Below are 24,162 nucleotides of genomic sequence, written 5' to 3'. Positions count from 1 at the left end.
TTTTAAAATTACTAAATGACCAAACCAAAAAGTTAAATAAAAGCTTCATTTTTTTTCAGAAGTAAAGAAGACGCCAACATGTATTCATAGCAATGCTTTAGCTATTTTTAAAAGTATAAATGGAATAAACTTCTAATTGTGAAAGGACTTGAGATGTAACATTTCACACTATTTTTGACTGCTGGCTCTTTCCACTGGAGTTAATGCAGCTTCTACATGTACTATGGACCCAGCCACACAGGGTATCATTATACAGACCCTATTTAAGAGACTGACCTTCACTAGAGAACTTGGAATTTGACATAACTTGGAAAGTGGAAGGGAGAAGAGAGACAAGGGCATCCCAGGTCCTGGAAGGCATATCTAAGGCCAGCACATGTAGAAGATAGCAAAAAGACCCACCTAACTAAAGGGAGCAATTTGAATTCTGAAATCCGATTAGAGAAAGTCTAGAATACTAAACAGAAGTTTTTAAACAGAAGCATCACTTTATCAAAGTATGCCCAATGAAGATTACTTATGTAGTAACATATCAAACTGAAACAAAGGCAGACCAGGGACAAGAAAAGCAGCCACATGCTTGAAAGATAGAGGGCATAGCTATGCTGCCAAAGTTAACTCAAGGCAGGCACCAAACAACTTTGCATTTGGCTCAAGGTAAGTTCTCTTGCCTGGAGAGTCCCTTGGATGGGGGAGCCTGGTGGGCTACCGTCTATGGGGTCACACAGAGTCAGACACAACTGAAGCAACTTAGCAGCAGCAGCAGCAAGGTTAAGTTTGACCAGGAGAATACTCTACTGGGTCACACAAAAATAAGAAAAGCAGTAGGCAAAACCAATGGCAATATCACAGCACATCAAGAAACTGGAATCGGGGTCTGGCTGCTCGTTTTTATAAATAATGCATGAGTTTGGTTACTGAACCCACAGAGTTTCCTTTCATTGTAAGCTCTCTGATTATACAAGACTTCTTAGAGGTCTGACAGAAACTGACTCAGAAACAACACGTATCAACCCATATAAACAAGGAATTTCCAAAGTAACTCTTCTTTAATAAAGAAGGTGGGGAAGGGGGTAGAAATGGTGAGTGAGAAGAGGATGAGGGCTTTGTGAATTAAAAATTCTCTTCAGCCACTTGCAGGGCTGAACATTCCCTCATGAGTGAAGAGCATTTCTTTCAGTCCCAAGTATCTGACTGGCTGAGGTAACTTTGCTGTAAAGAGGCCAAGCAACTGCTCTGCTTATAGCTGCCATGCCATGTTCAGTCGCTTCAGTCGTGTTGACTCTTTGCGACACCACAGACTGTAGCCTGCCAGGCTCCTCTGTCCAAGGGACTCTCCAGGCAAGAATACTGAAATGGGTTGCCATTCCAGAGGATCTTCCCAACCCAGGGATTCAATCTACATCTCCTGCATTGCAGGCAGATTCTTTATCACTGAGCCACGAGGGAAGCCCCCTTTTTATAGCTAAGTGGCTCTTATTGCCACAGTGGAAAAAAGAATAGTTTTTCCATGGCAGAAATGGCAAGAAAGACCCCAAAACGTCCTACCAATTATTTTGCTGACTCCCTTGACCAGAGTATTGTCACTTGAGGCCCCTACCCTACAACTCAGCTCATCCACCAAATTCCCAATCTTCTAGGCACTAAAAGGTTCTGTACAAAGAGGTCCCCCTCAAAAAAGGAGTTCCCCAAACTGTTTGATATGAGGATATTTAGCTGCTGAATTAAACCAAACTCTAACTAATAAGCTGCTGGAATTTCAGTTTATATGAGTCCTTTTGTTATTTAAGGTCATTTAACTATTTTCTGTTACTTGCACCCAAATACATTCTAATCTATCCAATAACCAGAAAACAACTTTCCCAAATAACACAAAATATACCAAGTTAGTCAGAAATGAATTTACAAATACTACATGTGTTACACATACAAGAACCTGTGTTCAGGACTATGGGGAATACATAAGTGAATTAAGGACAGCATGTTGCAATAGAAAGAGTATAGACTTTGAGGTCAGATGAACCTAAATCCAAATCATACTTTAAGGAAGTCACTTAATTTCTCTAAGCCTTAGTTGTCTCATCTATAAAATGGAAGAAATAGAACTACAGAATTGTGAGAACTATAGCTAATATATAGAGAACCAAGCATAGCACTCAGCCCCCAGTGGGTGCTTAATAACTAGTAGCTATGATTTTTAAAATGAGAGAAGTCTTTACCCTCAAGTAGGGTAGAAAAGACAAATAATTATAATGTGCTAACTGGGATATTTATAGGGTATGAGATATTGCAACAGAGGTTCCAATTCTTCACCCCTTACTGAAACAATGTTCTTTGACACAAAGAACTTTGCAGTGTGCTCCCAGTGTGGATTCAGGCATGTGACTTGCTTTGTCCAATCAGGTATTAGCCAACCAAACTGGAACATAAGCAGAGTCATGAAAAGCACTTGTATAAATGTGCTGGCACACTCTTGCTATTCTGGTATCATCTTAAGAAGGACGAGTCCAAGTTAGCCCACCGGTCCCAGAAGACAATGGGAAACAGCTGAAGCAAAGTGCCCACACAAAGCTCACCTTAGAGCAGACCACCAGCAGACCTGCAGATAGGTGACTGAGCAAGAGAGAGCAGCAAAACTGCCCAACTGGGCCACTGGGCCCAGTTCAGCTTAGCAGAACCTCCAAAGGTATGAGAAATAAATGTTTATTGTTGCATGGTTTTGTGGTTGAATATTACACAGCAATAGCTAACTGACCATAGGGTTATATTTCTGTCTTTGAAAACCAAAAATTTCCACTTCCTTGATACTCGTGACTAAATGAAAGACAAGGTTAGGTCTTCTGAGTCAAAGACATACTTTCAGATTCTTAATTCAACTCATTAAACTCGAAAGTGCCTGATCTTTCATCAAACTGCTTTCTCTTTAACAAATACTAATTTGCTTAAAAACTTAGAAGTCTATGCTTACTATAAGTAGTTCAAAAAAACACTCGTAAATGTCTGTTCCAAGTTCAATTAATGTCTACAATGACAACGAACACTTGTAGAAATGGCTGAGGTCCAGAAAAGTCTGTATCACCATTGTATGTGAGAAATATTCTTCTTAATAATATCAATACTTTATAGGCATCAATAAGAGCTATGCTTCTCTACTGTAATTACTGACAAACTATTTTGAGAGAAATAAGGAATGGTGCTCACATTACTGTGGAGGACAGGTATTCCACCAACCCCAAGTTCTAAGCAGTGTGCTTGATGTTATTAGTAATTTATCTTTACGGTCCTTAGTGAAACCAACAGTTATGCTGTCAAGTCAAATAATTAGACCATTAAACCTAGGAGTCTCCAGAAATCTATGCCATGATGGCCTTTATTGATCTCCTTATGAAAACAAGCAAGAACATTTGGATATTTGGGCTTCATGACCTTTGGCCTACTAATATAATAATAAAGACTATTAATATGGTAAGTTGTATCAATATCTCATTAATTAGACAGAAGTACACTCACAAAGCACTTACTGTATCTTGCATATGACTATAAACAAGCTACTAAGCAACAGAAAATATTATTTAAGTGCAACATGGCCAAAAGAATGTTGTACTACATAAATCATCCATTTCTGCCCTTTTAGCTACATCCACTTTCAAATTTGAGGCATGATCACAGGTTTTAAAGCATATTCTTATTTGCCAGTAAAACCAACACACAAGCCCTTCCAATGAACTCACATTTCAGAAAACAATGATATAAACAGGGAGTGAAACAAATACTTTCACAAGAGTTTATGATTAGTGTCAGAGCTCTGGTGGATAGAAGGCTTGAGAGGAGAGAGTTTTATCTTTGAGGAATATACATACACTCACTTCTGAGAAAAGAAATACACAGAAAATATTTCTTGATCCAGGATGCTGGTTATGGGTGTGTTCATTTGTGAAAACCTAGTGAGATACACATTTTTCATATGTGTACTTTTCTTTATACTTTGTAAAAAGTTTTAAAATTTTAATGACATAAACAGCAGTACAGAATTAAGTACTAAATGAAAACTACTGACAATTCAAGGAGTTCAGGAGGGATTGGTCACTGTTAATGCTATAATAGTTCAAATGTATTAAGCAATTACTGTATGCCAGTTACTGTGTTAAAAAAGCATTTTACATCCTCACAGTATCACTGTGGTCATAATCTTACCAACAGCATTTGCCACAACTACATAATTATTTCTTTATCCTTGAAACCCCTTCCTTTCCATTCCAGGCCAACATACTCCTGGTGTTCTTCCTATTTCCCTAGCTACTCCTTAATCTGCCTTTCCCACCAGACTTTAAAAATTCAAGTACTTTAACACTCAGCTATAGTCCTCTTCTCTATCTAGACTCCTTGGGATAGGTACTACTATTATTATTCCTGTCTTACAAATGAAAACATTGCAGCACAGGGAGATTCAATTATTAGATTTAATTAGTTATTATGGAATCCAAGAATATTAAGAGATATGGCAATCAACACTACAGAGCCCATGCTCTTCACTACCTCACTAACCCACTTTCTTTGGCCTTCCATATAAGAGGCAGGACATAGCTATACACATTCCACATTCTGGTGTTCTCAGTAATTGAGAAAAAAGACACTGGGTGAGGCACATGGGACCCTCCTTGATAATATATTAAGGATTAACACCAGGTACCAAGCCAGTACGAAACCAATGCTCTTGCAAATTCTGTTGAACAATTTTCCTTCTTAAATTCTTCACTTTGTATTCTGGTGCTTCTCAGGGAGAAATGTGAAATCATTCTAGAACATAGAATCTGAAGAGTTTTCAAGAATACCTAGGAGCCTTATGAAGACCTACTAAACCTAGAGAATTCTAGGAATCCAAATTTCTAAGAAGTGACCCGAGCAAATTATGAAGCTGGTAACCTAGTACCTGAATTTGGGAAGCATTTGTTTGAGAGGGGATTCTCTGGTCCTCTGAGACCCTAAGTAGTGACCACTACATATTTACCTACCTAGAAGAGACTGAAAATGAAATGAGAATAGAGATGTAAACTCTACAAGGAGTACTTTCCTCCAATCAGGACACTAGAGCAGCAACAGTGGAATTTTAGATCAGGACCCCACACATTTCTTAATAGTCTGGGAATTTGTTGCCATGATACAGCACGCAGCCAAGTGACGTCATCCCTTAGTTTAGGAGGGGTCATCCAGCCAGCAACAACCAATATAATATTTGAGCACTCATTCCCCATTCAGTTCAGTCGCTCAGTCATGTCCGACTCTTTGCAATTCCATGAACTGCAGCACGCCAGGCATCCCTGACTCAGTCCCAGAGTTCTCACCAAGTGTTATCAGGGAATCCAAGAGTATTAAGAGATATGGCAAACTGTTCCAAGGCTACAGAAGAAAGCTTTGTTAACAATGCCCTTTTGCATAAATATAAATGAATACATATTTTGCATACATATGTGAGTAACAATTAGAGTGGAACCATAAATGCTGAAACTAAGGCAAAGAAGTCACTTCAACATGCTTATTGAAGTCTTACCTCTGTGAGTGCATGCAACTGTCCTTGATGTACACACACACCCATGAACCTACAAAACAAAACAGATTTTTTTAAAACAAATGAAAAGGACATGAACATAACTAGTGTAGTTGTGCATGCATTAGAGACAGTCCAACACCTGTAAAGTCTACTGTCCTGAATAACTCTGTAGTTTCTCAAACTTTAATACCACTCTTCTAAGTTTATCATGAAATATCTGGCTGTGGCAAGATCCAGTAGTAAAAAGCATTGGTGGAAGAGGGAAGGGAGCAAGTCTTTAAAAAACAGCATGGTATAATGGAACAAGCACCAAGCTGGAACCAAGGAAACTTGATACTGGTTTAGCTTGGCCATTATCTGTCTACACACTCACACACACAAAAAGGTAACAAACCCTACGGTTTCCTCAGTTTCCTCATCTAGAAAGTAAGTAGGTTGAACTACCCAATATGAAGGTTTGTAATTTACAATCAATGAACTGGGGTTGGGAATACCCAAATTTACTAGAGGACAGAGAGCTAACTTGCTTAACATAAAAAAAACTCTTCTAAATACGTAATTTTAAAAAGAACCCAATAGAAAAATAAGCAAAAAGCATGTACATTAAAAAAAAAGTAAAAATCCACAGAAAAATAAGAATAAAGGGCTAATCATATAAAAATGTGCTCTCCCTCATAATTAGAGAAATGTATACTAACACAAGGAGCTATTACTTTTTAAATCTATCAGTGAATGAAGATTAAGAATGATGATTGGGAGTATTCCTCGAGATGGATCCAGTGGTTAGGACTCTGCTCTCACTGCAGAGGGTGCAGGCTCAATCCTTGGTTAGGGAACTAGGATGCTGCTTAGGAATGCAAGCCCAACAGGACAGCACCCCCCAACCCCCAGAAAAAAATGATAATGCTCAGTGTTGTCCAGAAGGGAAGGAAACAAGAACAGGAAATACTGCTGAGTTCTCAGTACAACTTCTTCAAAGGGTAATTAATTGATCATATCTAGTAAAAATTTTCATTACTCCAACTATCCACTTCTAGAAATTTATCTTACAAGTATACTCAATTTGGGTGAGCAAAAATTCACATAAAAGGACATCTACTTCAACAGTGTATGTGAATCTAAATACCCATCAAATAAAAGACTTGTTAAATATTTACATTATAATTTATAGATTAGAATACTATACAGGCATTAAAAAAGAATGAAGTAATCCTTACGCACTGACATGACGATATACACAAAATATACTGCTAAGTGAAAATGTCAAGCTTTAAAATACCATTTGTGTAAAAAAAATTTATGTATTAATAGAAAGTATCTAGAAGCATTAATAATAGATTGTATTGAGGAGATAACGGGTGATTTTTATTTTTCAGTGCACATACTTATGTTATATTTGAAGTTTCTTCAACCATCAGCTTACATTTTTAGGTAAAAATAATTTTTAAACAAAAATCACAAATCAATTATGATGACTGATGATAATCATTAAGTGACAGAAGATAAATGACATAAAGCCAATGACACTCAGGGCTTAGGTTGTCAAGAAAATACCCACAAGGCCCAAGTAAGCTCTAGTTTAGAAGAGAAAAGAAAAGGGAAGAGATTGACTAAAGTGATAGTGAAGGCACAGCAGTGACTGCTCAAAGGACCCTCAAGTTGTATGAAGGCAGAGTCCAAGTCATAGCACCTAACAGTGCCTAGCAAGTGGTTCGCTTACTCAGTGAACAACTGCTGAGAGGAAAGGAACTGAGTGGGGGAGAAAGCCTGGTCAGCTGTAACATCACAGCGGTTAAGACATGCTGCTCTAACCAAAATTTCTAGTGTGAAAATTTCACAGTTTCTCCAAGAGGTGTTATTTAGACCACTGGTTTTCCCTAAGGGCATCCAGAGACATGGTGGGGACTTGAGAAAGGAAAAAAAATCAAGGAAATATCTAGGTAGTACTGAAAATAAGACGCAGGTTTCAATGACAGGCTAAAACTTACCTCTTGGGAATTAACAGGCTTAGTAATAAAAAGGAAGTGAAATAATAGAGTAGTTAAAAGAGGTCTGGGAAGAAAAAATAAAAGAGGGCTGGGACTTCCCTGGTAGTACAGTGGATAAGAATCCACCTGCCAATCCGGGGGACATGAGCTGGATCCCTGATCCAGGAAGATGCCACATGCCATGTGCCACAACTACTGAAGCCCACACACTTTAGTACCCACGAGCCCCAACTACTGAGCCCACATGCTGCAACTACTGAAGCCCAGCACACCCAGAACTCGTGCTCTGCAGCAAGAGAAACCACCACCACGAGACCCTCGCAGACCACAACCAAGAGTAGCCCCTGTCTGCTGCAACTAGTCCACACACAGCAATGAAGCCCCAGCACAGCCAAAAATAATTAAAAAAATTAAAAGTACAGAAAGAAGATAATTGACAATCTAGATATCAATTTTAAAAAGAGCTCTGAAGGTAGAGGGTGTAGGTTCAAATCCCATCTCCACTTGTTACTGGGCAAACATTAGTTTCCCTAAAGCATCTATCTACAATGTGGGAGACCTGGGTTTGATCCCTGGGTCGGGAAGATTCCCTGGAGAAGGAAATGGCAACCCACCCCAGCACTCTTGCCTAGAAAATGCCATGGATGGAGGAGCCTGCTGCAGGCTACTGTCCATGGGGTCGCAAAGAGTCGGACACGACTGAGCAACTTCACTTTCACTTTCATAGGATAATAGTGTCCACAAAGTAAGGTTGTTGGAAAGACTAAATGAAACAACTTCATTCACCGGTCAGTTTCTTTACTGTGAAACTCACTATCTAATATGGAAGAGAATGAGGTAAGGAATGTAGGACAGGTAAAAGTCTAAAGAATAAACATAAGTAACACAGAGTGCTGGAAGACTCAATCTGGAATGCTGAATGTTTCTGGGTGGCATGGCATAGTGTCTTTGCAGATACAGCACCTGACAGCTTCAGTTTAACATCAGATACCAGCTGGGTAAAAGAGAGGAAGCTGTACTAGAACAAAGGAAATCCGGGCAAGATAAATGAGAAAACAATCAATCTGGGGGAGCTGAAGTTTTAGAAGTATTTTTTTTTTTTATTTATTAAAGACATTTTTTTTGGTAATAATGTTTTCATGGAAGGACAGTTGATTTACAATATTATATTCACCTCAGGTGTACAGCAAAGTGATTCAGTTATATATATATTCTTTTTCAGATTATTTTCCCTTATAGGTTATTACAATATGTTGAGTATAGTTCCATGGCTATATAGTAGGTCCTTCTTGGTTATCTATTTTACATATAGTAGCATGTATATGTTAAATCCAAACTCCTAATTTATCCCCCTCCCACCTTTCTCTTTTGTTAACGATAAGACTGTTTTCTATGTCTGAGGGTCTATTTCTATTCAGTGTCATATATGTATACATATATATGCATGTGTATATATATATCCTTTTTCAGATTCTCTTCCATTATAGGTTATTACAAGATACTGAACATAGTTCTCAGTACTATACAGTGGCTCCTCGGTGATTACCTATTTTGTGTATAGTAGTGTGTATCTGTTAATTCCAAACTCCTAATTTATTTCCCTCTTTCCCTTTTGGTAACCATAAGTTGGTTTTCTATGTCTGTGAGTCCATTTCTATTTTATAGATAACTTCATTTTGTACTTTTTAAGAGTCCACATATAAGTGATATCATGTGGTTATTTACCTTTGTCTGACTTACTTCACTTAGTATGATAACATCTAAGTCCATCCATGTTACTGAAAGTGGCATTATTTCATCCTTTTTATGGCTGAGTAATATTCCATTGTGTGTATATACCACATCTTCTTTACTACAGAGGTATCTTTAAAAAAAGTCAGTGTTCTTTAAGTGTTTGTACAGTTCCTCAGTCACCAGAATTATAAGAGTCAGTATTCTATTCATTTAACAACTATTTGTTGAGTGGTCACTATGTGTAAGACATTAGGGACAGAATAGTGAATAAAACAAAGTCCCTGTTCTCAAAGCAGTTTCATTCCAGGGGTCATTCTATTGGAAAGCAACTGTAATAAAAAGTTAAATGGATGTTTTGCAGAATGCAGTTAAATTGTTGTGCATAAATAGCTGTATCTAGTGAACCTCTTACAGGAAGGATGCTTCCCTAAGATTACATAGTATTTCTGCCTAAGGATGATTCTATTCTCATTATCCCACCATAGCAAAAAGAGGTAAATAATATACAATAAGCTTTTACTACAATATACAATAAGCTTTTATTACAAAAATTTTATTATAATATTACAATAAGTAATATACAAAAGCTTCACTACAGCTTTCTAAACTATAAAGGGCACTGCTGCTGCTAAGTCACTTCAGTCGTGTCCGACGCTGTGTGACCCCATAGACGGCAGCCCACCAGGCTCCCTCATCCCTGGGGATTCTCCAGGCAAGAATACTGGAGTGGGTTGCCATTTCCTTCTCCAATGCATGAAAAGTGAAAAGTGAAAGTGAAGTCGTTCAGTCGTGTCCGACTCTTAGTGACCCCATGGACTGCAGCCCACCAGGCTCCTCCATCCATGGGAGTTTCCAGGCAAGAGTACTGGAGTGGGGTGCCATTACCTTCTCATAAAGGGCACTAGCAGGGGTTAATAAATAAGACCTACTACTTGTTTTTATAAAATTTTATTCGAACATAAGCATGGTATTTTCTGGGGCTGCTTTTGTGCTACAACAGCAGACTTAAATAGTTGTGACAGAGACTGTATGGCTTGCAAAGACTGAAACATTTACTATCTTGTCCTTTACCAAAAGAGTTTGCTAATACTACCTTAAAAGACTGTTAGGAGGATAAAATGGGATATTTCAGGTACAATATCTAGCCTATGATCAAATAAAGGTTAATTGGTTTTTATTTTATTATTACTAATATTCTAAATTATACCATCTCTTATATGACTATTAGAGTTACCTTTTCAAAACCTGAACTATGTCATTTCCTTCTTTATAAACCTTCAATGGCTCCCTTCAGCCTATAGAATAAAGTCAAAATTCCTTACCACAGCATTTGAAACTTCCCATGATGTGTTCTAACTTATCTTTGGAAGCTCACACTTTCCCATGAGCCTTATTCTTCACCCATTTCTCCCTTTCCTCTGCTTCTATCTTACAAATATATTTAAATTTACTCATCTTAAAAAATGCTTCCCTTGTCCCCTCTCTAGTGGTTCAACAGTAAAGAATCTGCCTGCAATGCAGGAGCTGTGAAGATGTGGGTTCGATCCTTGGGTCAGGAAGATCTCCTGGAGGAGGAAATAAATTTCTAATGGCACTCCAGTATTCTTGCCCGGAAAATCTCAGGGAAAGAGGAGCCTGGTGGCCTACAGTACAGGGGGTTGCAAAAGAGTCGGACAGGACTGAGTGACCAAAACAACAAAAACAAGCCCCATCCCTAAAATATGACCCTAAGTCATTCTTTGCATTTGTAACCAACTTTTAAGAGTAGGTTACATACACTATAGGGCTTCTCTAGTGGTTAAGACAGTAAAGAATCTGCCTGCAATGCAGGAGACAGGGGTTCAATCCCTGGGTCGGGAAGATCCCCTAGAAGAGAAAATGACAACCCATTCCAGTATTCTTGCCTGGAGAATTCCATGGACAGAGCAGCCTGGCGGGTGACAGTCCATGCAGTCGCAAAGAGTCGGACACAACTGGGTGACTTAGCACTTTCACTTTACATACATATCTTCACACTATCTGGCTTCCCTGGTAGCTCAGCTGGTAAAGAATTTGCCTGCAACACAAGAGACCCTGGTTTGATTCCTGGGTCAGGAAGATCCGCTGGAGAAGGGATAGGCTACCCACTCCTATATTCTTGGGTTTCCTTGGTGGCTCAGCTGGTAAGGAATCTGCCTGCAATGCAGGAGACCTGGGTTCAATCTCTGCACTGGGAAGCTCCCCTGGAGATCTTCATGGCTATAGTCCATGCGGACACAACTGAGTGACTAACACTTTCACTTTACATACACTATCTACATATCTTTAACCTTCCTTTGTTCCTAAATTCATTATAACCTGCCTTCTGCCCACATAACTCTTTTTGTAACTTTCCTTACTGTGGAAGATTCAGAGTTTCATTTGTCTCTGCATTTCTAGTACCTAGTATAGTATCTTACACACAATAAGCAAGATCTCGGTAAAGATTTGTTGAAGGGCATGAATGATTTTTATGACCTGGAAACTTAACTTCAAGCTCCTCCCTGAGTTGGAAGACTTCATTTGCTTACTGAAAATTATCCTTCTAGGGTCAGCTAAAATTTCATTTTTCTGCAATGATCTTTAGGATGCCTTCAGTTAACATCAGTACTCTTTCTCTTTCTTCCTGGCTCCCAGCACTGCTAACATACTTCTCTGCAAGACTGCTCATTAGCATAAGTCAAGTGGTCCAAGATCTGGAGTCTGACTGCTTGGATTTGAATCTTGGCTCTGCTTACTGACGACCTCTCCGTATTTCAGGTTTTTTCCACATGCAAAATGGAAATGTTGGTATTACCTAATCTATATGGTTATTGTGAGGATTAAAATAACTTGAGCTCTTAGAACATAATATGCACTAGAGAATGTTAGCTATTACTCTTTTTAACCTTTCTGACTTCTCCAGATCGGAATATAAGGAAGGCTTTTAAGAGTACAGAACTCATCTAATTTATTTCTGTATACACACAATGCTTTGCACATAAGATGCTAAACAAGTATTTCTTGAATGAAAAGGCAATAATCACCAAATTAGTTTCACAACGTAAACTCGTTTTATAAGAAAGAACATTTAGAGGCAGGTACAAGGCTAGAAAACCAAGAGGTGTTTATTTTATTTCATCAAATATTTGTATAGAAGGGAGGCAATAGGATTCTATTAGCAAAACAATGGCTACATTCTAAAAGTTAAAAAGGTCGTCTAGAAACTGAAAGTACTTGGTTTGAGTATGATTTACCCTTGCTTCCCACCCCCTCAGACCCACCATCACCATCACCACACCACCCACGGAGATGTCACAGACGACACATTCAGGCAGGCACTGGCTTCGTGTGACAATCTTCCCCACTCCCTACTCACATCACCACATCATAGTGGTGTTGCACAATTCTACTTCTACGTGAAACTTTTCTGCTAGACCTCCTCAACCTCATTTCCTTTCCACCACCACCACCACCACATCAAAAATGGTGTTAAAGAGCTGGCAAGCTGAGACAGGCATTAGCTTTCTATTGGAAGAAGAGCTTGAGCAGTGCTAATCAATCGAGTTGCTATAAAAAGCATATACTTTTATTTTTTTAGCATATACTTTTAAAAGGGAAATATTACTCATCCTTAATAGGGAAGTGATTTACGCCTAAAAATGCATTTAATATATCAACAGTAAGTTTTCACTGAAATTTTTATTGCGACTTTAATAAAAATCTAAACTGTGGCCGAAGCTGAAAATCTTTCTTGGTAAGAAACAGGATCTTAAAAAAAAATTACATTATGAATGATTCTTATTCTCCACTACCACCACCCAAAATCATGCAAGCTTAAATTACTTAGCTCAGAAAGGGGGCATTTTCTTAATGGATATGCTTGAGAGTGAGTGAGAGATTACTCAAATTTGTTATTTTTAATTTCATATTACATACACATTTGCACTGTCTTTTAGACCAGTGCTTCCTAAATTTCAATATGGAAACAGATCACCCAGAAGCTATGTAAACTGCAGACTTTGATTCTACAAGTCAGGGGGAGAACTGAAATTTTGAATTTCTGAAAAGCTCCCAGGTGATCCTAATGCTGCCTGGTCTATGGAGCATATATTGAGTAGCAAGGCTCTGTCTAGAACAAAGACAGCTAGCTGATCACTACTCTAAAGTTACTAAGACTATTACAGGAAATTCCCAACTCTGATACTACTGGTAAACTATAGAGTTTGACCAGAGACTTAATTCTCCTGTCTTTCCTGTAGAATGATTTACCATTCCCCATAAAGTATCATAACCACACTTTTCCATAACTTAGCTTTTTTCCTCAGACTGTTTCCAATGTTTAGAATACCCCACCCTTCATTTTCACGGAGTTATATTCTGCCCCAAAGCTCATTTCCTTTCCTCAAAACAAATCTGGCTCTAAGTAGAAGTATTTCTGAACTAGCATGCTTCTGAATTACCAAGGCACTCCATCTACACCACACTGCCACATCATCATAATTTTCTACCTTTAACTGTTTTATAATATGCCTTATATTTCCCTTAGGAGACCATAAGCTTCTTAAAGCACTCTCGAGTGGCATACGACAGTATATAAACACTTGCTGGATAATTTTTTTTTTTTTTTATAATTTAAAACACAACTCTGACCACTCAAATATTACTAAGTGCCAACTATGTGCCAGGCACCAGTAACAATCATAACAATTATAAGAACTAACTCAAACAGCCCTTACCGTCTAGGTATTGTTCTAAGCACTTTATGTTATATTCATTTAATCCTCGTAATAATCCAAAGAAGTAATACTTTTATTAACCTGATCACATTGATGAAGAAAATGAGGCTCAGAGAAATTAAGTAACTTGTCCAAAGTCACACAGCTAATTAAGTGGCAGAGTCAGGAGTCAAATCTAAACAGTGGGTCCCAAAGTCTGTGGTTTTGTTTGGTTTTTTTTTGGCGGGGGGGAAGGGCGTGCCATGTGGCTTGGGGGATCTTAGTTCCCCCTACCAGGGATCAAATCCAGGGCCCCTGAAGTGCAAGCATGGAGTCCTAACCCCTGGACTACCAGGGAATTCCCAAAGTCTGTGCTTTTAGCCACGATGTTAAAATATCTTTCCATATAGTTATAAAGAGGATATAAAAATGAGTAAGACACAACCTGTTCACTTAAGAAGATATTGGCTACTCAAAAAATTGTTGTGGCAGCTCAGAGCTCCTGATATAAGTCCAAACTCCTTAGCATGCTATTCAACAGTCTGAATGATCTAACCCAAACCTCTCTTAATCTATTACATCCATCTGCATTCTCTATGTTTTACTGTAGTTACATAACCAGCTTCTCCTAAATATGTCCTGAATTCTCCCACTTCCACTTCCATTTTGTTGCTGGAATAAGTCCATCATTCTCATCAAAATTAATCTTTCTCTTCCTATACACTCAAATTACTCCATTTAAACTTCTACTGTAACACTAACCAGGCTTGCCTTCTACATGTTTTAGTTATGTCCACCCTTTCCACTCAATTAGAGGATTCTTGAGGGCAGAGATGGAAGAGTATGGAAGAGATGGTTACTTGTTAACTTCCCTTTTCCTCTTGAAGTAGCCTACATTTCCCAGCTGATTAAGACCATAACACTGAGTTCTGGCCAGTGGTACAGGGATAGAAGAGATTATATCATTTTCAGGCCTGTCCCATTAAAAACCTCAACATCATCCTCCATACTTTCTTCCTTCATCTGCCAGCAGATGCACAAGATCCAACAGAGGAATCTGAGGCCCTGTCCTAGGTTAAAAGGAGCCCCCACCCCCCACCCCCCACCCCCCGCCTTCAACCTCCACTCAACATGCACTGGATTAGAATATGAGCAAGAAACAGCTTTTAAGCCAATAAGATTTTAAGTTAGCCCACCTGGACTAAATACACCTTATAGTTTTGTTTCTCTATATATACCCAAAACACTGCCTTGTTCATAATTAGTGTTCAGTAAATATTTAGAGTCCAATTAAAAGTTAAAATTCTTACTGCAAGGCAGAACCTTTCAAGACTCTACTATTAGCCAGCAGTCTTCAAAACTGGGGAATGAGAGAGATTATTCATTGAAGTATGGGAAGAAAATTGAAATTTTTACTTTTTTTTATACAACAAAGAGAAATGTTTACTAATGTTAATATGGGTTGATAGCAGCACCTGGGACGGGCTCAAAAATGTTTTCCTAATGGGATTCTATGGTAGACAGAAGATATCCAAAGATGTCCATGTCCTAATCCCTAGAACCTGTGACTATGTTAGATGGCAAGTAGAATAAATTTAAAAAATTGCAGATGGAATTAAGGCTGCTAATCAGTTGACTTTAAATTAGGGAGATTATCCTGGATTAGCAAAGTGGGTGCAGTGTTCTTCAAAGGAGGAAAGAGGGAGGCATAAGAGTCAATATCAGAGGGCTGCAACATGAAAAAGACTCAACGGGTCACTGCAGGCTTTGACGATGGAAGGGGACTACAAGCCAAGGAATGCAGAACAGTTGCTAGAAGCTGAAAAAATTAAGAAAATAGATTCTGCCCTAGAGCCTTCAGAAAGGAATACAGCCCTCCTTGAATTTAGCCCAGTAAGATCTATAAGATAATAATTTTATGTTATTTTAAGCCATTAGGTTTGTGGCAATTTGCTACAGCAGTCCTAGAAAACTAACAATCAAAAAAATCTAAGGGTCACTATTTTATGTTATAATGTTCACAGATCTAAGATAGACTTCGGGCTTTGACTCTTTGTAAAGAAGCATAAGGAAAATAATAACGTTATTTTCCTTGGTGATATTTACATCTAGTAGGTCAAATATTTATTGAACTCACAGTCATGTATAAGCTCAGAGTTAAATGTTTAAATGTTATCCCCTCTCAAAAGTTTATTACCTAAATAGAAGAATAAGGAAGAGGTATGGTAACAGTTTAAAACACATCTATCCTTCTTCTAAAAAACAAAACAAAACACTGACACTGCTATTTCGACTGGAACCTCTTCAATTCTGCATAACAGGACCTAGGAAGAGAAATGCAGCCATTGCGTCAAAGCTGTCAAGAAAATTACTCTGTACTGCTCACCTACAATATACCTGGAAACTGTGCTAGGTGTTTTATAGGTACTACCTGATATGAAATCATCCCTATTTTATCATCTAAGAAAATAAGATTCAGAGTATTTAAGTGACTTGATAAAGACTAGAGAAGGTACTGGAAATTGGATCCATTTGGCTCAAAAGCCTATGTTTTGTTCTGTGATAATCAGTATGTATGAAAAAGGCCGGTAAATCAAGAATAATTTTATTTTTGATTCACAAAAAAAGAACTATCTATCTGCAAACCAATGAAAATCTGACTAGTTTGCTTTACAAGCCTTTCTACTGCCAACTTTGATCAGTAAAAACAGCACTCTTATTACAAAAGTTTTTCTGACCTGTACTGGTCTTTCTGGAAAAATGTCTGACTCCAAAGTTTGGTAAAAACAATTAAGAGGCCTGAAATAAACCTATAGCAAAATATTAGAATGTGGGCATGATTTTTATAATAAAATGCTTTCTAAAAGGTCTGTATTTGAAACTTACTTAGACTGGTTTACTTTAAAAAAAAAAAAGTTTTTCCAGAAGTTTGAATATATTTTTATCTTATTTCCTCACATAATTTTGGAAGGCAAGGCCCTGGAACATACTCCACCAGATTCCACTAAGCTGTAATGTGTGGCACTAAAAGGAACTGCTTTGCATTTTACTCCCAAATAAAGCAAAGATACCAACACTCTCTCTTGGACTAGAAAAAATTACCAATAACCAAAAAGGAGAAGAGACGGAAATGGCTCAAATCTCAAGTCCCAAAAGAGCTATGAATCCAAAACCCATAAAAAAAAGGAGTAATATCCTTGGGTAATTAAGGCTTGCTGGAGTTCAAACGTGTTTTAGAGGTACTACATCATGGAAAACTGGTTGTACTGGGTCCTAGATATGAAAACTCATAAGGAAAACTCAGCTGAACTGACATTAACCACCAGAGCTCACATCAGGTGACACTGAGCAGAGCTGGTTCAGCCTGGCTTTCTCTTTTCTGCCCACAGCTTTTATAGTCCAATTTTAAGATCGCTAAAGACAGAATAAATACGCCTCAGCCATCACTAGATTATGTCAATAGCACTACATATAATAACAAAAGGACCAATCAAGTTCGTGTTCAAATTTTACTTTTTCTTAGTAAAACAATACAAATATCTAAAAAGTTAAAATGAGATCTGCTTGTTTATAAATATTATACCAGTTTAATAAACATAAAAACATCCCAGATTTCTGAGAGAAAAATATCCTCTATCTTGAATAACAACTGAAAGTAAAATGAGACCAAGAATGAATTCATTCTGTATTTTATTTCATAGAAAATTTTAAACCACATTGCTCAAAACAGTCATGCAAGCAGCAAAATACCAAGTCTCCTGACAAAGGCAGAGCTATTAATAAATATATGGGCAGTGACTTCAAAATGCCCCAACATGCTTTTTGTTTGTAAACCCAGGAAGTTCAGAAGAGAACTAAAATCCACAAACCCAAGTATATAGATTGTCTCCCCAAGCACTGAAAAAGCTTCTTTCTCCTTCCCAAATTTATCCTTTAGCCTACGATCACTCATAAACTCATGCCAAAATAGCAAAATATAAACACAAACTTCAATTTATGTGAACATACTTTTGAAACAACACTCTCCCAATGATCTATTTCTTCCCCAATTCAACCCAACAAGCATGTATCAAGAAATACTATGTGCAAATACTTGTACTCTCCATAGATAAACAGAACACTTAATTTTTTTTTTCACTGCCTGTCACATATATATAAGCACAGTGCCAGGCAATAAAGATCAAGTAGGGGCCACAGAAATAAACATAAATAAATCCTTCTTTAACGAGTTCACAGACAAATAATGATAATAGCAGATAACATTTAGGGAGCACTTATGTATCAGACACTTTAAATACTTTACAGGAGTTACCTCATTTAATCTTTATGAAGATATTAGGTAGTAGGTACTATTACTCTCTCCATTTTACAGATATGAAGACCGATTAAGTGGCAGTCAGAAGTAGATCCTTTTTTTTTTTTGCTTAACAAGTTATCTGTTTATTGTTGTTTGAATCCTTAACTCTTAAGCTTTATGCTATACAGCCTCAATATATAATGCTTCAGATGATTATAAGAGCAACAATAATAAAAAATTAAAGTTAAGATTTAGTGCCTTGCATTGTGATAAGTTGTTTGTGGACATTATTTCATTTAATCATCTCCATAAAAGCAAGCAGGACCCTGGGCACACAAGCCTTTCAAACAGTTGCTAATCTGGGAAGGGAGGGGATGCTGAGACAAGGGAGCAGTCAGGAAACAAAGGATAGTGTTGCTACCCATCCTCCTGCGGCTGCAGCTTTCCAGCTGCCCCAACAGCCTCCGCCCCCCCACAACAATAACAACTGTGTGGAAGGTGAACAGTCTCTGCCTCTGCCAGCCAGCCTCAACAGTTCCTCAGCGGAGCTCCCCAGGAATAGCAGCAATGGCAATGATTATAACAATGGGGAAAACGGGGGGCTAAAACAGGTACCCTCCTCATCCTCTATCCACAATGGAGACATGGAGAAGATTCTTTTGGATGCACAACATGAATTCAAACAGTTCTCACTGCAACAGCCCTTCCCCACCAGAAGAGGGGGAGATCATGTCTGATGGGAAACACAGCAGCGGGGACCGTAGCTCTCAGTCAGAAGAAATTGCCAGAGAGAAAGATGTGGGTGCACTGAAGAAAATCACAGACTGGGTGTACAGCTGGTCTAGCAGACCTGAAAACATTTCACCTAAGGAGTCCCACTAAGGCACCCTAAATATTCCATTTCCTTAAGCATGAGGAAAAGTAGAGCCATGAAAAAAGGGGAGATTTTCTTTTTCTGCACAATTTCTTAAGATATTCATTCCATCTCTCTTCCTTTGCCATGTTTTGGCTTTGGAGCTAGGCACCTACATTGGAAAATGACTAACCACAATTACTGCCAGTACCTACTGAAGGAAAAGAGCCCCTGGGAAAGCATGTGACTTGTGAAGTGTGTATTGTCAGTAGTTTATTTGAACTTGAGACCATTGTGAGCATGACCCAACCTACACCCTGTTTTTATATATCCAAGTAGTTCCAGTAATTCTCAAATCCATTATTTTATTCAAACTCCGAGGCATCAAGTTTTGCTAATCTCATTCTCTTTTTGACCTAAAAAACACTTAGGAACTTCTTAACAAACTTTACTGTTGCTTAGAAATTTGCAAGGGCTTTTCTTCTGCAAATACTACCAGCAAATTATGATTTTGTCAACAATGCGGTTGTTTCCTCTTAGTACAACTAGACTTAGACCTATATCATTCATGATAGAAATTTTACTCTTGCAAGATAATTTCTTTCTTTTTAAATGAGACCAGGTTAGCAAGTGATGTAAGAGCTTTGTTGTTTTTCAAGACAAAGGCAAGTTTGAATTTATACTTATTAAAAAAGAAAATAAACAAGACACAACAAAAAATATCCTGGGCAATAAAAAATTATTTTAAACTAGAAAAGAGAGAGAGAGAAACAAAGAGCAGTCTTGGGACAGGGTCCTGGTTCCACCTCAAGAGACAAAACATAGAATCTTTGAGCCCTTCTACATAATTAAAACCTCCAACAAGTGGAAGATGTTAGCATTCTTCATCCCAGAGGAGATCATAGTTTGATTAACCTCTAGAAGACCAAGAGAAGACCACCTAAGGCCAGATAAAAGGAGTACAAGCCCTGCACACACCTTGATCCTTATCAGCAACCCTGCCCTTGAACCATTCCTATAAAACTCACCAAATCTCCCTGGGTTGGGACACAGTTTTTTTCAGAGCATGAGCCTCCTGTGTCCCTCTTTGCCTGGCAAAGCAATAAAGCTATTCCTTTTCAGCTATTCCTTTCCCCAAAACTGTCTCCAAGATTTGATTCAGCACCACGGCACAGAGGCTGAATTTTTAGCACCACCACCAACCTGGTACAGTAATACTGTTATTATTTTCTATTTCACAGATGAGAAAACTGTGGTTATAGAGGTTATATGACTTATCTAAGGTCCCCTAACTATTAAGTGATAAAATCATACTGAACATCTCTACATTCCAGATATGTTTACCCAACTTGATTATCTCCAGATGTCCTATCCCCAAACCTGTCCCCTACAGTCTTCCCCAGAATATATAGTGGAAATTCAATTCTCCCAGTCATGCAAGTCAAAAATCTAAATAAGAGTCATTCTAGACAACTCCTTCTTTGTGCTAATATCTCACACCCAATCCATTAGAAAATTCTATTGCCTGTACTTTCCAAAATATCCAGAATCCAATGACTTCTTTGCACCTTCACTGCCACCCTAGTCCAAGCTCTCTCTGAAAGAAAAGTGAAAGTCCCTCAGTCGTGTCCGACTCTCTGTGACTCCATGGACTGTATAGTCCATGGAATTCTCCAGGCCAGAATACTGGAGTGGGTAGCCTTTCCCTTCTCCAGAGGATCTTCCCAACCCAGGATTGAATCTGGGTCTCCTGCACTGTGGGCATTCTTTACTATCTGAGCCACTAGGGAAGCCCAGTTATAACTTGAAAGTGAAAGTGGACTATATGCCTACCTTGATCATGAACTCCTTATTGCTAAATTCAGACTGAAATTGAAGAAAGTGGGGAAAACCACTAGACCACTCAGGTGTGACCTAAATCAAATCCCTTATGATTATACAGTGGAAGTGAGAAATAGATTTAAGGGACTAGATCTGATAGAGTGCCTGATGAACTATGGACAGAGGTTCGTGACATTGTACAGGAGACAGGAATCAAGACCATCCCCAAGAAAAAGAAATGCAGAAAAGCAAAATGGCTGTCTGAGGAAGCCTTACAAATAGCTGTGAAAAGAAGAGAAGCCAAAAGCAAAGGAGAAAAGGAAAGATATTCTCATTTGAATGCAGAGTTCCAAAGAATAGCAAGGAGAGATAAGAAAGCCTTCCTCAGTGATCAATGCAAAGAAATAGAGGAAAACAGAAGAATGGGAAAGACTAGAGATCTCTTCAAGAAAATTAGAGATACCAAGGGAATATTTCATGCAAAGATGGGCTCAATAAAGGTCAGAAATGGTATGGACCTAACAGAAGCAGAAGATATTAAGGAGGTGGCAAGAATACACAGAAGAACTATGTGCAAAAAAGATCTTCATGACCCAGATAACCAAGATGGTGTGATCACTCACCTAGAGCCAGGCATCCTGGAATGTGAAGTCAAGTGGGCCTTAGGAAGCATCATTACAAACAAAGCTAGTGGAGGTGATGGAACTCCAATTGAGCTATTTCAAATCCTAAAAGATGATGCTATGAAAGTGCTGTACTCAATATGCCAGCAAATTTGGAAAACTCAGCAGGCCACAGGACTGGAAAAGGTCAGTTTTCATTTCAATCTCTAAGAAAGGCAATGCTAAAGAATGCTCAAACTACAACACAATTGCACTTATCTCACACACTAGTAAAGTAATGCTCAAAATTCTCCAAGCCAGGCTTCAGCAATACGTGAACCGTGAACTTCCAGATGTACAAACTGGTTTTAGAAAAGGCAGAGGAACCAGAAATCAAATTGCCAACATCCACTGGATCATTGAAAAAGCAAGAGAGTTCCAGAAAAACATCTATTTCTGCTTTATTGACTATGTCAAAGCCTTTGACTGTGTGGATCACAATAAATTGTGGAAAATTCTGAAGGAGATGGGAATACCAGACCACCTGACCTGCCTCTTGAGAAATCTGTATGCAGGTCAAGAAGCAACAGTTAGAACTGGACATGGAACAACAGACTAGTTCCAAATAGGAAAAGGAGTACATCAAGGCTGTATATTGTCACCCTTATTTAACTTATATGCAGAGTACATCATGACAAACGCTGGGCTGGAGGAAGCACAAGCTAGAATCAAGATTGCCGGGAGAAATATCAATAACCTCAGATATGCAGATGACACCACCCTTATGGCAGAAAGTGAAGAAGAACAAAAGAGCTTCTTGATGAAAGTGAAAGAGGAAAGTGAAAGAGTTGGCTTAAAGCTCAACATTCAGAAAACTAAGATCATGGCATCCGGTCCCATCACTTCATGCAAAATAGATGGGGAAACAACAGTGGCTGACTTTATTTTGGGGGGCTCCAAAATCACTGCAGATTGTGATTGCAGCCATGAAATTAAAAGACGCTTCCTCCTTGGAAGGAAAGTTATGACCAACCTAGACAGCATATTAAAAAGCAGAGACATTACTTTGCCAGCAAAGGTCTGTCTAGTCAAGGCTATGGTTTTCCAGTAGTCATGTATGGACGTGTGAGTTGGGCTGTGAAGAAAGCTGAGCGCTGAAGAACTGATGCTTTTCAACTATGGTGTTGGAGAAGACTCTTGAGAGTCCCTTGGACTGCAAGGAGATCCAACCAGTCCATCCTAAAGGAGATCAGTCCTGGGTGTTCATTGGAAGGACTGATGCTGAAGCTGAAACTCAAATACTTTGGCCACCTGATGCGAAGAGCTGACTCATTGGAAAAGACCCTGATGCTGGGAAAGATTGAGGGCAGAAGGAGAAGGGGACGACAGAGGATGAGATGGTTGGATGGCATCACCGACTCAATGGACATGGGTTTGGGTAGACTCTGGGAGTTGGTGATGGAGAGGGAGGCCTGGCGTGCTGCAATTCATGGGGTCACAAAGGGTTGGACACGACTGAGTGACTGAACTGACTAAACTGAATTCTTCCCAAAGCCTCCAATAGAACTGTAAGTTTTCTGAACGCGAATGTCCATCCTATCAAACACATCTGGGAATCTATGAATTCTTTCCTCAAACTCCACTGCCCAATATCTCTCCTGAAGTTCTTGATCCTCCCACTCCAGTTTAGACTGCTTATTCTCTAGACTATTGCCCAGCAGTCACCGTGGGACTTGCTATCACCCTTCTTTCCAGACCTTATGCCTTTTAATTTTTATTTGTTGTTTTGTTTGTCCCCTTACTTTTGATGAGACACATCCTCCAGCAGCTTCATAAGAAACAGCTCACAAGAGGTAACATTTTCAACAACATGCATGTCTGAAAATGTCTTTACTCTCGTGCCTGACTGGTAGTTTGACTGGATACAGAATTCTAAGTAAGAAATCATTTTTCTCAGAAAGCACTGTTCTATTGGTAGAGCTTCCAGAGCTGTTTTTTGTTTTTTTTTTAAGATTTATTTATTTTTTGACTGTGAGTCTTTGTTGCTGCATGTGGACTTTCTCTAGTTTCCACGAGTGAGGGTTACTCTTCACTGCAGTGTGCAGGCTGCTCGTCATGGTAGCTTCTCTTGCTGAGGAGCACAGGCTCTAGGCGAAAGGGTTCAGCAGTTGCAGTATATGGGCTCAGGAGTTGTGGCCCATGGGCTTAGTTGCTCCGAAGCATGTGGGATCTTCCCGGACTGGGGAATCAAATCTGTGTCCTTTGCATTGCAAGGAGGATTCTTAACCACTGGACCAACAGGAAAGCCCCCAGAACTGGTTTTGAGAAGTCTGATACCATTTGAATTTTCAGTCCTTTATATGGCCTCTGGTTCTCTCCACCCCTATGCTGTGGAACTGCTTAGCATCTTATTTTTATTACCCATATTCTAAAATTTCACAACTATATGCTCTGGGATGGGTCTTTTTTTTTTCATTCATTATGCTGGGCATTTAGAAGGCCCTTTCACTTTGGAAGTTCATGCCCCTTAGTTGTAGAAAATGTTCTTGGATTAGTCAAAAACAGACTTCCTAGATTGATCCTTTACTTTTTAATTCTTTTCTC

The 24,162-nt window shown here is 38.7% G+C and overlaps 1 protein-coding gene and 1 pseudogene across 6 annotated transcripts in view; one reads left to right on the top strand and one right to left on the bottom strand.

Annotated features, from left to right (window-relative positions):
- Positions 1-24,162, bottom strand: part of TESK2 (testis associated actin remodelling kinase 2) — a 135,192-nt gene that overhangs the window by 33,681 nt on the left and 77,349 nt on the right. For all 6 annotated transcript variants that reach the window (XM_070468237.1, XM_070468241.1, XM_020897401.2 and 3 more), the window contains one exon: positions 5,549-5,597. In XM_070468237.1, coding sequence (XP_070324338.1) covers positions 5,549-5,597 — 49 coding nt within the window. The remainder of the gene's footprint in view (positions 1-5,548; positions 5,598-24,162) is intronic.
- LOC110139490 (BCL2/adenovirus E1B 19 kDa protein-interacting protein 3-like pseudogene) lies at positions 18,657-19,353 on the top strand (annotated as a pseudogene).

Source organism: Odocoileus virginianus, chromosome 5 (genome assembly GCF_023699985.2).
Source record: "Odocoileus virginianus isolate 20LAN1187 ecotype Illinois chromosome 5, Ovbor_1.2, whole genome shotgun sequence".
Classification (NCBI taxonomy): Eukaryota; Metazoa; Chordata; class Mammalia; order Artiodactyla; family Cervidae; genus Odocoileus; species Odocoileus virginianus.
Note: the sequence above shows the minus strand (reverse complement) of the source record. Positions and strands in the feature narration are given on the sequence as shown.